At 47.0% G+C, this 15,603-nt stretch overlaps 1 protein-coding gene across 7 annotated transcripts in view; it reads left to right on the forward strand.

Moving 5' to 3' along the window:
* The window catches only part of TACC1 (transforming acidic coiled-coil containing protein 1), a 99,126-nt gene that overhangs the window by 64,007 nt on the left and 19,516 nt on the right, over nucleotides 1–15,603 (forward strand). For 4 of the 7 annotated variants that reach the window (XR_007772541.1, XM_050939942.1, XM_050939939.1 and 1 more), the window contains exons 3-6: nucleotides 1,481–2,630; nucleotides 4,415–4,450; nucleotides 10,533–10,593; nucleotides 11,322–11,529. Coding sequence is in view for 6 of the 7 variants with exons in the window: in XM_050939939.1 (XP_050795896.1) it covers nucleotides 1,481–2,630; nucleotides 4,415–4,450; nucleotides 10,533–10,593; nucleotides 11,322–11,529 (1,455 nt within the window). In the remaining variant the exon portion in view is untranslated. The remainder of the gene's footprint in view (nucleotides 1–1,480; nucleotides 2,631–4,414; nucleotides 4,451–10,532; nucleotides 10,594–11,321; nucleotides 11,530–15,603) is intronic. The other 3 variants (XM_050939940.1, XM_050939938.1, XM_050939941.1) reach the window with 3 other exon arrangements.

Genomic DNA, 15,603 nt, shown 5'->3' on the forward strand with positions numbered 1-15,603 from the left:
TACTTTTCTTTACACTGAGGCCACTTGACAGCTTTTTGGCAATGTAATGGGGCCTTCAGGCGGACATAATTGAACCCTGGACTGGTGTAACCAGCCTCCTTGTAAATGCAAGTGAATCGCACGGACTTGGGTGAAATGGTGCTTAAGCTGAAGGCAGGACCGGCGCTAGAGGTTTGAGCGCTCTAGGCGCACGGCCATTTCGCCGCCCCGCGCGCTGGTCCCCCGGCTCCACAGTCCTGCCTGCGGAGAGTCAGCTGCTCCCGCAGCTCCGGTGGAGCTTCCGCAGTCGTGCCTGCGGGAGGACCACCGCAGCCGCGGGATCAGCCAACCGTCCGCAAGCACGACTGCGGCAGCTCCACCAGAGCCGCAGACCAGCGGACCCTCCGCAGGCACCACTGCGGCAGCTTCACCGGAGCCGCCTGCCACCCCCTCCAGCAAAATGCCGCCCCCTAATAATGCTGGCGCCCGAGGCGATTGCCTAAGCCACCTAAATGCAAGCGCCGGCCCTGGCTGAAGGTGGTGTAGTACCGTACCATACTCCTCTTCCATTAACAGGACACTTCCCCTCATTGGGATGGGAAGTAAAGAAGTGGAGAAAGGCATGGAGCTTATGAGATGGCCGCTGGTAGCATTGTTAACTGGCTGTGTCCAAATGGCAAAGTACATAGCTGCTCCTACTGGTGTTCTTTTGAACAAGCCACTTCATGCGTGTCCAGCTATGGCCATGGAATAACAGCAAGGCACAAGCTGGTAGTTTGTAGAAGGACTTGAAAAAATTCCCTGTCACATATTAGCTCAATGACAAAATATAACTAAGGTAGTTGAAAAATATCTGTATTGCCTCTTATCCCTAGAGACCTGCCCCTTTTGCCGCTGTCTGTGCAAAAAGTAAAATTACGTTGTTTCAGATGAACTTCTAGGTTGTTTTCTCAAGTTGTGGTTGCTTTAGACTGATTTGGCTTTTTTACTTCTCATCGCAGTGGACAATAATGCGTTTTGTTGTTTTTATTCTACATTTGCAACCTAGATTTTATACTTGGGAGTCACAATAAACGCTATCTGATCAGTCCTAGCTAGGGGTTAGGTTCTCTGCAACTCAGTTTTGTTAATTTTCCAATCAAGTTTCTAAGCCCATCTTTCTTCTTGGGCATTACGGTGGTAGTACTGTCATAGGGAGAGGATGTTATAGGTTTGTTGGTAGGTGAGTGGCTCTGGTCTGTGTGTGGGCATTCTCTCTCATGGTGACCTTCAGATTCTGGATTATGTACTTTAAATTCTACAGAATGTATCTGCAGCTGGGGATAAATTAAATCTAAATAAATACATCAATCTTTGTGTCTATGAATCTTGGAGCAGCTTTGAGAAGAGGAAAATCGTAGGGACGTCAATCTGTAACTCATTCAGCTGATGTCTAGGTGCAGAATATGCTAGAATGCTATAGAGCAGGCATGGTTTTAATAGCTGCTTTTATCTATTTTAGAATTACGTGAAGATGATGAACAGCTGGTAGCTGAAATTTCTGAGACATACGTACCCCAGAAGCACTCTGAAGATGAAGTGCAATCTCATCTTGCAGTTCTTCAAGCCAACAAGAATTCTAAAGCAGAAACTGACTGCAAACTTGATGAAGACTCATCAGTGACCCGAGTTGCGCCAGAAACGGAGCCGCCTTTGGATATTTCTTCACCATTCACAAAAGAAACCGATTCTCCATCTTCAGTAGTGTTGGCTCCAGACCAGACTTTACCATCCAATGTACCCACAGCCACCCAAGAGTGGGTGATGTCAGAAGAAGACATGGTTGTCACTCTTGAAGGGTTGGCTGATGCTGAGTCAAAGGCTGAAACTTTGGCCCTGGAGTCAGTGCCGAGCAAGAGCAAGCTCAAGAAAGTAAAATCATCTTCCCGTGGGAAGAAAACAGCTGGAGAGACCCCAGAAACGGAAGCACCCACGGAGGGCATCCCTGTCCCCAAAGCATCTTACCAGTTCAGTCCTGCTGAGTATGATGAGAAAATAAACCCCTTTGTGATGGGAGGTTCCAAAATGCAAAACTCTCCTCCCGCAGCTCAGCAAACCTTCATGGCTTCAAACAGCGACACCAATGATTCCGGGGTGGAGTTGGCTGAGGAGTCCCGGGGCCATGCTCTGAAGCTGGAATTTGATTTTACGGATGGGCTGGAGAACGGAGAGGTCAAGAAAGCCCTGCCAAAGAAAATTGGCAGAAAATCTGCCAGCAAACTAACCCCTAAACGACAAAGAGAAGCTGCTAATAAACCTGTGAGTGCTGATGGCCTGGAAAAGGCTCCAGCAGAGGTGCCTCTCCCCAAAGCTTTGTACTCGGTGGATCCCAGTCAGTGGGACGACCCTAACTTCAACCCTTTTGGCAGCAGCTCGAACATGCAGAACTCCCCACCCCTCCCAAAGGCTTCCTATCACTTTGACCCCAACAACTTTGACACAGTGGATCCTTTTAAACCAACCAAGAGCTTAGCCAACACAGCTGCTGACTCCTGCCCCACAGCTGATAATAATCTCAATGAAATTCTGGAGTCTCAGACCCTGGAGGTTCAGGATGAGGAGCTGACGGTAGGCAAAGCCTCTCCAAAGAAGGCCAAGTCACGCTTGATAACGTGAGTGATGCCACGTGCTGGGTTGGCTGCTCTTTGTGCTCTCTGTGGGGTCAGGCAGCTGGAGGTTTGCTTTGTGGGATGGCAGCCTGCTTGTTTGTTTCCCAGATGCCTTGGGAGCAATTGCAGTGATGCTCCTGTTTTCTGCCACGTTGTTCTCATCCAGGCTAGTCATGCTGGTGAATGAGCTGAAAGAGACAACTATGGCAGGCAGCCAGATTCTGCAGTGTCACTACAGTTTGTTCCTGCCCTGTTGTATTTGCACACAGGTGGCCGTGTCTTGTTTTTTTCTCATCCAGTGGTTCTTCATGAATTGACTGGATGAACAAGCCAAATACACTCAGCTGTGCATGTGTTAGTCATAAAAGCCAAGTAGCCTAGTGTCTCTTAGTGGGACCTGGTTGTAAGAAATCACCTGAGATCCTGGCATGTTAGAGAGAACAGGTAGTTGAGATTCCAGTATATGAACTTTAAAATCCCCTGCTGTTAAATGGTTTATTCAAAACAAATCCTTTATGTGAGAGTTGGGCAGGAGGAGGCTTTCCAATGGCTGGCGCGCTGCGGGCTCTGTGGTTCTTCCACTCAATACAAATGGATGTCTCTTTCATCACATATTGCTGAAACGGTTTTCAGGTCATCCTGGAACCTCCTCTTTCATAGCTAATGACGAGAAGTACGGTTAAACAGTCAGGCCGTTTGTTCTGTCGGCTGTATCACATCTGCCCAGACAGCGTGCAGTTTGCCTTCCCTTGCAGGACTATTTTGGTACACGTACATGTGGGATTCTTTAAATACATATTTCGTTCTTAAAGCATGCTTTTTAAAATGGTCATGTAAGTACTGAGGTTTCACAGTGCCAACTGGGAATGCAGGCTGAATTGTATCTTATGTCACTGTAAGCCTTTCACCCGTTGTATCTCAGGTTTCTTCCAAGCAGGGTCTGTGCCTTATTGATGTCTCCAGGTGACTTGAGTCCCAGAGTTTGAAGTTGCAACATACAAAACACCAGAAACAAAATGTCACAATACAGTTTAATCTTTTGTTATAACCCCAATATGTAGTTTGTGAACAGGCAGGAAGGCAGAAAGGATTATTATAAGAGAGTCATTTCGCACTAAATATTTGGGTCTTTTTCTTGTAATTATTAACTGACATTCACATGGCCAAAGGGGCAGATGGAACCAGCAGAAGAAGGAGAGGCAGGAAACAGGTTAAATGAGGAAGTTTGGGAAGCACACAGTTTGTGCTTAAATTGACATTAAAAATGAAACAAGCCACCATTCTGCTCACTGGTTGTCTAGGTGAAATTTTAATGAGGGGGGAAACCTGGAGGATGGATTTTAACTGAGAGAGAATGGAGAAAACCTGGCAAACCTGAATGAACTGGTCTCTCTGACATCTTTCAGAAATATCTTGCAAGGAATCTATATTGATCTGTTAAACCCCAGCACTCCTCTGTGTTTGTCTCTGAAGTGGTTAAGAGTAAGCAGACAATGGAATATCACTTAAAGTTTCAGGTTCCATCTCTTCTTTATTTAGGAGCAGAATAAACTGTTCCAGGCACCTGGGTCCCAGGGTTTTGGATTTTTGCATGAATGTTCATGTCTTCTCCAATAATAATAAACACTGAATTGGACTATCTCCTATCTGCATGCTCCTCCCCAAGAAAGAGAACTGTGCAACTCGTTACATTTATTCGAATGAGAGATAATATTCAGGTCGTTTCACATGCTTTTTTTTTCTCCATCTATCTGTCTCTCTTTCCTGTCTATTATTTGATGCATCAGGACTACTGAACAAGTGAAATTTCTCTGTTTTCTGTTGTAAGTACTCTCTTCTGTTTTCTTTATTTGTTTCTAGTGTTTATTAGCATTCTCCAACCCCTCTTCTCTCCATGGCATGCAGGCTCCTTCCTACCTTTTGAGTTTCATTGTCTGACTCGTGTTCACCTCTCTCAGACCTTATTTCATCAGACAGCTTAGCCCTGTGATGGACTGTGTGCAAAGGAATGAAAAAGGGAGACGGTGGTGGTACTGTAGGTGTGTGTCTGTGCTTGCTACCATGGCATGTAAACTTCCAGTGTGTTTTGATGACATAGAAGTGTATGAAATCAATGTGTTGGTTAGACCAGAGGTTCTCAATCTTTCCAGACAACTGTACCCCTTTCAGGAGGCTGATTTTGCGTACCCCAAGGTTCACCTCACTTAAAAACAAAATCGGACATAAAATCACAAGTGTCACAGTGCACTATTACCCCAATATTGCTTATTTTCTCATTTATACCATGTAATTATAAAATAGATCAATTGGAATATAAATATTGTACTTAAGTTTCAGTGTATAGTATACAGAGCAGTATAAACAAGTCATTGTATGAAATTTTAGATTGTACTGGCTTTGACAGTGCTTTTTATATAGCCTGTTGTAAAACTAGGGAAATATCTAGCTGAGTTGATGTACCCCGAGGGGTACTCGTACCCCTGGTTGAGAACCACTGGGGCCATGGCTACACTGGCGCTTTACAGCGCTGCAACTTTCGCGCTCAGGGGTGTGAAAAAAACACCCCCCTGAACGCTGCAAGATACAGCGCTGTAAAGCCTCAGTGTAAACAGTGCCACAGTGCTGGGAGCGCAGCTCCCAGCGCTGCAAGCTACACTCGTAGAAGATGTGGAGTACGTGCAGCGCTGGGAGAGCTCTCTCCCAGTGCTGGCGCTGCGACCATACTCGAAACTTCAAAGCACTGCCACGGCAGCGCTTTGAAGTGCAAGTGTAGCCATACCCTAAGTTAGGGGGATCTTCTCCTGGATCCATACACTGTAGAGACAAAGGTTGTTTTTGTCCTTCAGATGATTCTCTCCTGGGGGGGAAGTCTCCCCACCTGACTAGCCTTTGTAAAGTAGTGAGGCAGGCAGCGAATACTAAAGGAATGGCTCCAAGGGCAGGAGACTCAATAGGACAATGGACAGAACAGCTTGAAATAGCTTCACAGAGGTTTTGGGTACGTCTTCACTACCTGCCATATCGGCGGGTAGCAATCGATTGCTCGGGGATCGATATATCGCGTCTCATCTAGATGCGATATATCAATCCCCGAACGCGCTTATATCGATTCCGTAACTCCACCAACCCAAACGGAGTTGCGGAATCGACAGGGGGAGCCGCGGACATCGATCCCGCGCCGTGAGGACGGTGAGTAATTCGATCTTAGATACTTTGACTTCAGCTACGTTATTCATGTAGCTGAGGTTGCGTATCTGAGATCGATTTTCCCCCGTAGTGTAGACCAGCCCTATGACGAGCCCAGGGACTCAGAAAACCTGTTTCTTTTTCATACTTCCTGTGGTTATGTCTTTAGGACTTGGGAAGGGTTTACCTGGCTCAGTGCAGATCTCCTGCACAGTAAAATAAACCAGAATGGATTGCAAAGAATAGCAACCTTCAGCAAGGGAAGTATTAGCATTATGAGTTAACTACTACTGGCCCTATCCAGTGATTGGCAAGGAGATGGTAAACAGCTTCTCTCTAGGCAGGGTGGAGACCAAACACTCTCAGTGCACAGATTAATGTGAATTACTTGTACTGTAGTACCACCTAGAGCCCAGCCAAGATCAGAACTCTGTTGTGCTAGCTGCTGCACAGACACATTGTAAGAGACAGTCCCTGCCTCCGAGATTATACCATCTAAATAGAACGGACAGACAAATGGTAACAGGAGAAACAGAAAACACAAGTAACTGAAAGTCGTACAGCAGGTCCGTGGGAGAGCCAGGGATAAGGCCCAGATTTTCTGCCTGCCAGGCCAGTGCCCTGTCTTGTTATCTTAGGGTTAGGTTAGAACAGGGGTTCTCAAACTGGGGGTCGAGACCCCTGAGGGGGTCATGAGATTATCACATGGGGAGTCACGAGCTGTCAGCCTCCACCCAAAACCCCGCTTTGCCTCCAGCATTTATAATGCTATTAACTATGTTAAAAAGTGGTTTTAATTTGTAGGGGGGGGGGTGGTTGCACTCAGAGGCTGGATAGGTGAAAGGTGTCACCAGTACAAAAGTTTGAGAAGCAATGGGTTAGAACATCAGGCAGCCAGCCTGTTCAGGAGCTGGTTGTGATGAATGACACCCCACGCTGTCAGAGGAATGTGCCCCGAAGAGTCTGAGCTATCTAGCTGGTATTTGGGCCCAGGCTTGCCGTGAGTGGGGAGAGAATCCTGCCTTTGATGGACTCAAACATTGATGGCACAAAACCATTCTGGTTAATTCTGCTTAGTGACTGGTAGGGGCAGCTGTCTTCACTCCTAGGTTATAGCTCTCACCTTGGGGCGACACCTTTTTGATTGTCTACTTTTTTTAACTGAGCCCCTAAAGCCTGCTTAGAGCAGCCAGATAGACTGAAACATGCTGGGGTATTGTCCCTCACGAGGCTAAGCCTCATCTAGATCCATCACAAAACCTTACAATAGCAAACCAGCATGTGCCACCCCAGCTTGCATCAGCCCCCGACAGTAACACAGCGGTGCGCTCAGCCTGCATGTGTGATCAGCTTGACCATAACAAACTAGTCGTGTATGCCACAGCACTTTGCATGAGCACCCCAGCCACAATGGACCAGTGAAATATTGCGTGTTCTTGTAGGAAAGTATTTCCCCCCCTTGCTGTGTTTTTCCCGGTGTTGTCACTGTGGAAGTTCTGCACTTTCCCTTGTGCTTTCCTGTAGTAACGAGGAGAGCAGCAGAGATCGTCTGACACCAGGTTTCTAGGGTCCTTTTACTCTCCTGGAACAGATGGACTCATCTTACTCGTGACTGTCTAACACCGCCCATCACCCACTCCGGAGAGCAGCCGAGGAGATAGGATTTATATAGGTTATGCTGGTAGATTTAGGGAAATTCAGAACTATCTGGAACGGGAGACTTACCCGTAGTTTATTTACATTATGTTACCCCATTTGTGCCTTTATTGTCTGTGTAGTTCTCAGCTGGAGATGCCAGCAGAGAAAGGGTCAGTTACAGTATGTACAATACTGAACAGTATTCAGCAAAACTGAATGCAAATGTTGGCATTTGCCTTCAGACTGAAAACTGACCAGCCTTTCTGGACTATTGGTGTTTTGTTTTTTAATTGGGACTTATGGACTAGGGAGCTTCCTATTGTACACATATTTAGGAATCCATTTACCAGACCTATTCCTGAGCTGAATGCAATCTTCTTTGCTTTAGTTGAGTCCCAAGTACTGGCACCCAATGCGCTGTAGAAAGAAGGTAATTCATGGCCTGCTTTCCTTAGTTTGTGTAGTCCCATATCCCTGTTGACTCTGGTAGCCTCAGGGTTTGCTGACTGAAAGCCGTGGAGGTTATTGAAGCAGGTCACTTTATATTCATGCTCCAGGATTAGAACAACAGCAGAAGAGCACAAATGTGTCTAGCAGAGAGAAGCAAAACTTAGCTGGCTAGTGGAATGTGCGTAATAGCAACCTATGGCTGAGAGCAGCTTAGCCTGGTTCTTCTCCTTCCCTCGAGCTTGTGGATCGCGTACCAGGGGATAGGGTACTCTGATCAAACTGGCTACCAGATGATATGAGAAACCTCTCCCCAGCAGGTCGCATGGTGGCCCTCTTCTGTACCTACGGAGATTGCTATCTGCCACGCCTCATTGGACTTGAGATTCAACCGCTTGTGTTAGAACCTTATGAAGAAAACTGAAGTTGAGTGAGTGGGGTTTTGAGGCAGACACAGATTTGAATGTTAGCTTCCAAATCAGATTCCCTCATGGGCCAGCATATAATGGATTTCATTGTGCTCTATTGGAGTACTAGTAATCCCTGCATGGAGAGTGTCCATGAGGGAAAATGGGCAGAGGCGCGAAAACAGAACAGGGCTATTTGAGAGTGAACTGAAGGGGGGAGAAGGGGATTATTATGGAGTAGGGCAGTGGTCCCCAACCTTTTCAGTGTGGCGGATACTTGACGACTAGCCACCAAGGAGCATGGCCGCTGGACAAGCAGCTGCCGAAATGCCGCCGAGAAGCGGCCGCTTGACATTGATGTCTTGACGTTGCCACTTCTCGGCGGCATTTCGGCAGCTGCTTTTCTATCAGCCAGTAGGCGGGCGCACATAGATGCCACGGGCAGGCACCATGGCGCCCGCGGGCACCACGTTGGGGACTCCTGGAGTAGGGCCTCAATGCAAATCTTTTCATACTTCAGCACTGCAAAATTGCTGGTAAGGAGCATTGAGAAAGCAGGGGGCAGTGATCCTTCCTGTAAATGTCTGTAAGATCTGTCTTAAGCTCAGCAAATGTTTGTCCTCTGGGGAACCAAAAACCAAGGGCTGGAACAATAGGTTGCTAACTGGGGCAATGAGGTGGTGGTGAAACTTTGCTCCCTGCCAAGATGGTGAAACATGACTTCCTGTGCTGTGTGAGAGAGATGAATGCACTTGTGCATGTTATCCTGCTGCAAGGCAGGTGTCCCCATTTCCTCTTGTGCCCCAGAGACTCCTGCCTCCACATCCCTTGGTGCATGCTCCAAGTCCATGGGACAAGGCCAGTCTGTTTTGCCAAATGCCAGAATGAGAATAGTGCCTCTCAGCCCTGCATGCTTGACTGCTCAGTTCAGAGAGCCTGAGTTATTTTCTGCTGGATTCGGCCCTGGAAGCTCAGTGCTGTCTGCTAGATTTGTTTAACACATTGGTTGAAATGAATCAACATGGAGTCCAAGAAAAAACAGACCCTTAACCCAAGCAAAGCTCAGCACAGGGCCTAAAGCAAGGATGCAACCTGGTGGGAAAGTGAAACCACACTTACTGATTGTGGCTATGAATGTAGATTGGGCAGAATGCGGCTACCCAGCTCCTCAATGGGCTGACAACTGGGAACATGTACCAAGCTACCATATCTCACCCCCGTGCTATGGTCTCTCCACTGATTCCTGGTCTGCTTCCAGAGTTAATTCAAGACCTGGGCCATCAGTGTGTTAGGACCCAGATACACCTGTAACCACATCTCCATTCAGGATTTACTATTGACAGTGCAGCTTGCAAAACCCAGGACTAAATGCCTGAGAACTGGAGATGGAGCATTCTCATTTGAGGGGATCCATGTCTGGAATGAGCCACAAGAAGAGCTCAGAGTCACCCTGAGCTTAGCCTTCTTTAGGGCATGCTGCAGCACGCTCCTCTTTGAGACGTCGTTTTCACCGTCACTGGATAGATCATTAAAATACAAAGGAATGAAATGAGTCTGCCCTTCACACCAAGCAGAGTGCACTACGACCAGGGAAGAGAGAAGAGCAGAAAACCCCATGAAGTCTGTTCAGGCCTGGCTGTGCAGATCTGACTTGCTAGGAAAGGCGCGGATACTATGGAGATGAGCGCTATGCAGAGCCGCGAGGTAGATAGAACAGAGTAACACATGGCTTTGGGAGACATGCACTGGTGCTTGTGGAGGGTCTCTTTGTTGGAATGGTTCGTCCTGCTGGAAGACCAACATGCATGTTAAACCCCTGGATAATATCTCCAGATAAAGCTTTAGAGATTCAGGGCAATGACCTAGTAAGAGAAACCCTTTTTGGCCAAGCTTATCGTTGTTTGTAAACCTCTCCATCAGCAGGCGAGAGCTGACTGGAGGTGCTTCCTCTGGGCTTTACCTTTGCAAAGGAGTAAATATTCTGAAGAAAACAACGGTTGGTTGGTTGGTTTGGGTTGTTTTTTTGTTTTGCTTTAAGAACGTGCTTTGCCATAATATTTTCCTAATGAGTGCTTGGGGCTGTCCCATCAGCAGAATGCAATGCAAGCACCGGGGCTGCCCTTCATTTGCTTCAGCCTCTCTCTGCACATGCTGCTTCCTCCACCCATCCTCCTCCTGGTGAGAACAGCAAAGCTGGGTCTGAATCTGTCTCTTTTTCTTGTTGCAGGAGTGGCTGCAAGGTGAAGAAATATGAGATGCAATCCCTGGTCCTGGATGTTTGCACTCAGGTACAGTTAAGCAAATGGCACTTACCTGTGTTCTTCGGAGGCCAGCAGGAGCTTGTGTGTGGGCAGTGAGCATGTTGAGAAGGAGGAGGATTTGCAATCCTGATTCAGGGATGTCTTTCCTGATACCAGTCTGATGTAGGGGGGACATAATCATGAGAAGAGCTTGGAGGGCTTAGCTTTAAACTGATATTTACCTGTAACAACCCAGAACCAGCCAGCAGATGTCCCGGAAAACACTAGATTGCACTACATCCCCCTTGTCCGATGAAAATCGCTCTCAACATCGCCAAATCCTGGCTTCTGGGAGCAGGTGAACAACATGAGGAGGAGCTGGAAGAATCCACGATGGAGATGTTTTATGTGCAACTATCCGATAATCCTTCCCCTCCCTGCCCTGATAAGTTTTTTGGCCAATAAATGAAACCATGGTCTCTACATTTCTGTGTTGTTCATAGGAAGGAACTGGGGCAATTCCTTGGAAGTGTCCCCTGTCCATTTCTGGGGCAGCGGTGCGGTGCCAAGTTTTGTGATCACACAGCTTGATGGATTTTGTCCATTCCTTTCTGCCATGTGTTTCTCTCTTCCAAAACCTTCCTGAGGTGCCAATAGGAGCAGCTTGCCCGCTTGATGAGTTTTCTTTTGTTTTTCATTAGCTGTTCTGATGATGCATTAGCCTGATCCCTATGGATTAGTTTAGCCCTGCTGAATTGCCTGCCTTGATCCCACAGGATGAAGGAGCATTGATCTCAAAAATCCCAGATGTTGCAAACTGTGATGGCCACGCTACTGATGAAGAGAAGCTGGCGTCTACATCCTCCAGTCAGAAACCATCCGGGCCAGAGGTGAAAGGTGAGCCAGAAGACGACCTGGAGTACTTTGAATGTTCCAATGTTCCTGTATCTACCATAAATCATGCGTTTTCATCCTCAGAAGCAGGTATGGAAGCATATATCTATTTATATCTCTCTCTAATGCTATAGACATATACAGCATGTAGACTCAGAAATCCAAGTGACCTCTAAAATGACCTCTAACGGCAAACAGAGCAGTGTGAGCAGCAGCATCCCACATCTTACTTACATTAATTGGGCAGGAATCTACAGTATATTCTAGTTAAAGGCTCAAATTGCTCATCTGTATTATTTACATTACGAAAAGTCAGTGATTGTAGGTTGGTTTTATATAGGCCCTTTTTTATTTTAGTGCTGTACAGAAGCTCACAGCATTACATTAGAATGTTCATCTCCATGGCCACTGACTGAAACTGGCTCAGACAATGGATGTATAGAATAAATCCAGGATCACAAACAGTCCTCTCTCTCACAACACTGGTTCTCTTGCTGCCTTGCCGCTTCTGCAAATTCCCTGTCTAAGCCATGAGTCTGTTCTGTCATGTCAATCCACTGGGGTGAAGTGGGACCAAACTTTTATCAAGCTGAAAACCAGCTTGTGCTCTTTCAGAAGAATCAAACATGTATCAAAAATCAATTCCTGTGGGTGCGCTATTGCTTTTTTGACATCAGCCCAGTGTGAGCGTGGGGAGACTGAGAGTTGGTAACATGTGGACTGATATTTAGTAACAGTAATTAGAAGAAGTGTGAGCAATTTATATAACACATTGTGTTCAAAGCACTATTCAGATGTTAACTAGTCCTCACAGCCCAGTAAGGTAGCTCATCCCTCAAGGTATTCTCTTCATTTTACGGATGAGGCCACTAGGGGCACGGCTACTCTTGCAGACTTAGAGCGCTGTAAGTTAAACCCACCTTCATAGACGGCAGTAGGGAAAGCGCTGCAGTCTGTCCACACTGACAGCTTCAAGCGCATTGGCGTGGCCACATTTGTGGCACTGGGAGCAGTGCGTTATGGGCAGCTATCCCAGCATGCAAGTGACTGCAACTTGCTTTTCGAATGGGTGGAGTGGGGTGGGGTGGAGTGTGACAGGGAGTGTGTTATGCATATGTGGGAGGAGAGAGAGAGTCGGTTTTTGGGGTGCTGAGAGTGTGTCGGCATGCTGTCTTGTAAGTTCAGACCCCCCTCCCCACGCTTCTCTCTCACTCACTCAAAGCAAACAGTACCTTTTCTCGGAGCTGATAAGCAGCGAGCTTCTCCAAAATGGAGCTTTGAAAGGGCATTTCCACATTCCTGCAGCCGATTTCACAACGACAAGAGTGGCCACTTGACTTAAGGGGATTGTGGGATGTTTCCGGAGGCTGATCAGAGCACAGTAACGCAACACCTCGTTCACACCAGCGCCACGGCACTCCAGTGGGGGTGCAGCAAACGTTATTCCACTCACTGAGGTGGAGTACCAGCAGCACTGTAGCTGCGGAGTCAGAGCGCTCTACGTGCCTTGCCAGTGTGGACGAGAAGTGAGCTAGGGCACCCGAGGCTCCTTTATTGCACTGTAACTCGTAAGTGTAGCCAATGAGACACAGACTGGTTAAGCTGACTTGCCTAAGGGTCACACATTAATTCGAGTTAGACTAGAAATTGGATGTGCCTAGATTTTAGTCCCAGGACCTGTCTACTAGATCATGTAGATTTGTATATTAAAGAGTCATATAAATGAAAACTGTTCTGGATACATGCCTGTAAGGACATTTGGATTTTCTAAGCAAGGTCTGCAGAAACAGTTGTGGCAGTATTTTGTCTTCTATTGAATTTGCAGCTCCAGCCAATCCATTTTGAAATAATTAAAAGTCAGCAAGGGTGATATTAAATCAATGTCAAAGTTACAGGTGAGAACGGCAAAAACTGCCACACTGAAAATTTGCAGCCATCTCCTGGCAAGTTTTGTTTCTTACGCATTAATCATTTCTCCTGAAATGTGAGAAATAGCTGTAATAGTCTCTGTGGGCATATTTCCTGGAGGAGAGAATTCTTACTTCTCTCTACATGGGAGGTCACCATTGAAAATTAACTGAGCCACAAGCTGTTGAGTATTCCAGGGAAATAAAGGTTTCGTGGGATAAGGAGAAAAACAATTATTTCACATATTTGTTCTTGTAGACTCACAGGGCCTGATTCCCCAGCACCCTGCTCTTTGGGTAGCCATGCGTCACAGTGCAAAACTTACATCTTTCCCACCATTCTGATTTGGTTGCATTCGGCACTCACTTTCCACTGAGGGAAGAGATTGGCCACGGTGCAAGGCAATGCAGAATCAGGCCTACTGAAAATCTAGACAATAAAAAATAACAATAGACCAAGTGGAGAAAATGAACTAGAATTTGTAGCAGTGGAGAGTGAGCCCTTTCACTTCCTGCTTTCCATCATAATTGTATTCTGATGATACATTTGCTTTTGCCAATCACATTCACAGAGCACCACGGTGTAATTTAGGAACATAGGGTTAATAAATTATATACTGGAGTCATGTAGGGTTGCACGATATCCACAGACTTCAGTTATTGGAGGAGGCAGCTTTTGTCTACTCTCCTCTGCTGCTGGTGAGAACAGAAAGGAACATTTGAACCACTCTCTTGACAGATCATCAGGGCCAGTTGGTGTGAGGCTTATAGTTGTGTTATTCAGAGTGGGGGGAACAGCTGTTGCTTGCCACCACCTGCAGTATCAACAGCCTTTCATCCCAAATGATCCCTCCGCTTTACAGAGACTATATATGTGTGAGTCATTGCAACCATCGCTGAAATGCAGACACATCTCAGGTGGAACGCAGCACCAGTAATTAGCCCTATGGAATGATTTTACCACGGTTTGTGGTGGGTTCTCTATTACTGGCATTTCTAAATCAAGACTGGATGTTTTTCTGAAAGATCTACTCTAGTTAGGAAGGAATTCAGGGCCGTCCTATGGCCTGTGTTATACAGGAACTCAGACTGGAGGGGCACAATGGTCTTTTATGGCCGAAGAGTATACAAACCTGTTTGGTAGCATGCAGGGAGTGAAGGATCTTGCACTCAATCAGTATTCAGCGTCACATTTGTTGCCAGTGGTTGTGCAAATCCAGATTGTGGAGCTGGAGAGTGGTGGAAAGATAGGAGACATCTTGTGTGCATGCCAAACTGAGTGTGGTTCTGGAAAGGTCAGTGGCTGTGGTCAAAACTGCTCAGAGGCAGCACCCTGGAGGACTGAAATTGCCCTTCCTCCTCTTGGTGTGTGACAATGTCTCCAAGTGGCAGCAGCAGCAGGGGAGAGTATGGGGGGCAGAGGCATGGTGGGCATCTCCCTCCCTCCTCTCGGAAACCAACCAGCATTGCTACTCTAAGTGGTAATGGAGAAAATGGGCCATCAGAGCAGCATCTTGTCAAGCACAAAGATGGGGAAAAACCCTGCCCTTAAATGCTTATTCGGACAGAGCTGGCTCTGAGGCCAAAGCACAGTGAGGGGACGGGTGCCCTGGGGCACAGGAAGCCAGAGGAAACCCATGAACACACACCAGAGGCAAAATTTGTTCACGGACAGTCCCAACTCCCAACTGCTCTGTCTTTTTTAAATGTCCTACAGTCTCTACATTTACCAACAATCTGATGCAGATGGCGGTAAATTCGAAACTTGGGAAAATACCTTGTCACTGCCAAGGTCAGGATCCAGCAGCCGAGGGGAGTGGTGTGAATGGCACCTGTCAAGGACAACGGCACATGGCAGCATGGCCACGAAAGCGTTCTTCCCCCCTTTGCTCTGAGTTCAGCAGAAGGGAAGCCCTACAGGGTGGGTAATGCTGAATCAGCAAGCCCACCGCTTTGCTGCCGCTCTTGTTCTTGGGTGCCCTTGTGGGGAGCGGGCCAGTGATTTTCATTTGGAGGGGAAGAGTCCTCATTCCCTTGATTGCACTTACATGGATCCCTTTATCCCCACGCCCATTGAGCAGATGGACACCAGCCCTGTACAGAGATTCTAAGGGCTGGCTGTCCTTAAGAGTGAGAGTCAAGGCCAAAGAGAGACAGTTTCCAGAAGGTGTGCTAGGTCATTGCTTAAGACAGGGACTCTCATCTTTGGTCCTTGGTGACATCCAATGGGCCAGCTGTTTAATTCAACCAGCACTTA

The sequence above is a fragment of the Gopherus flavomarginatus genome, chromosome 2 (assembly GCF_025201925.1).
Source record: "Gopherus flavomarginatus isolate rGopFla2 chromosome 2, rGopFla2.mat.asm, whole genome shotgun sequence".
Taxonomy (NCBI): domain Eukaryota; kingdom Metazoa; phylum Chordata; order Testudines; family Testudinidae; genus Gopherus; species Gopherus flavomarginatus.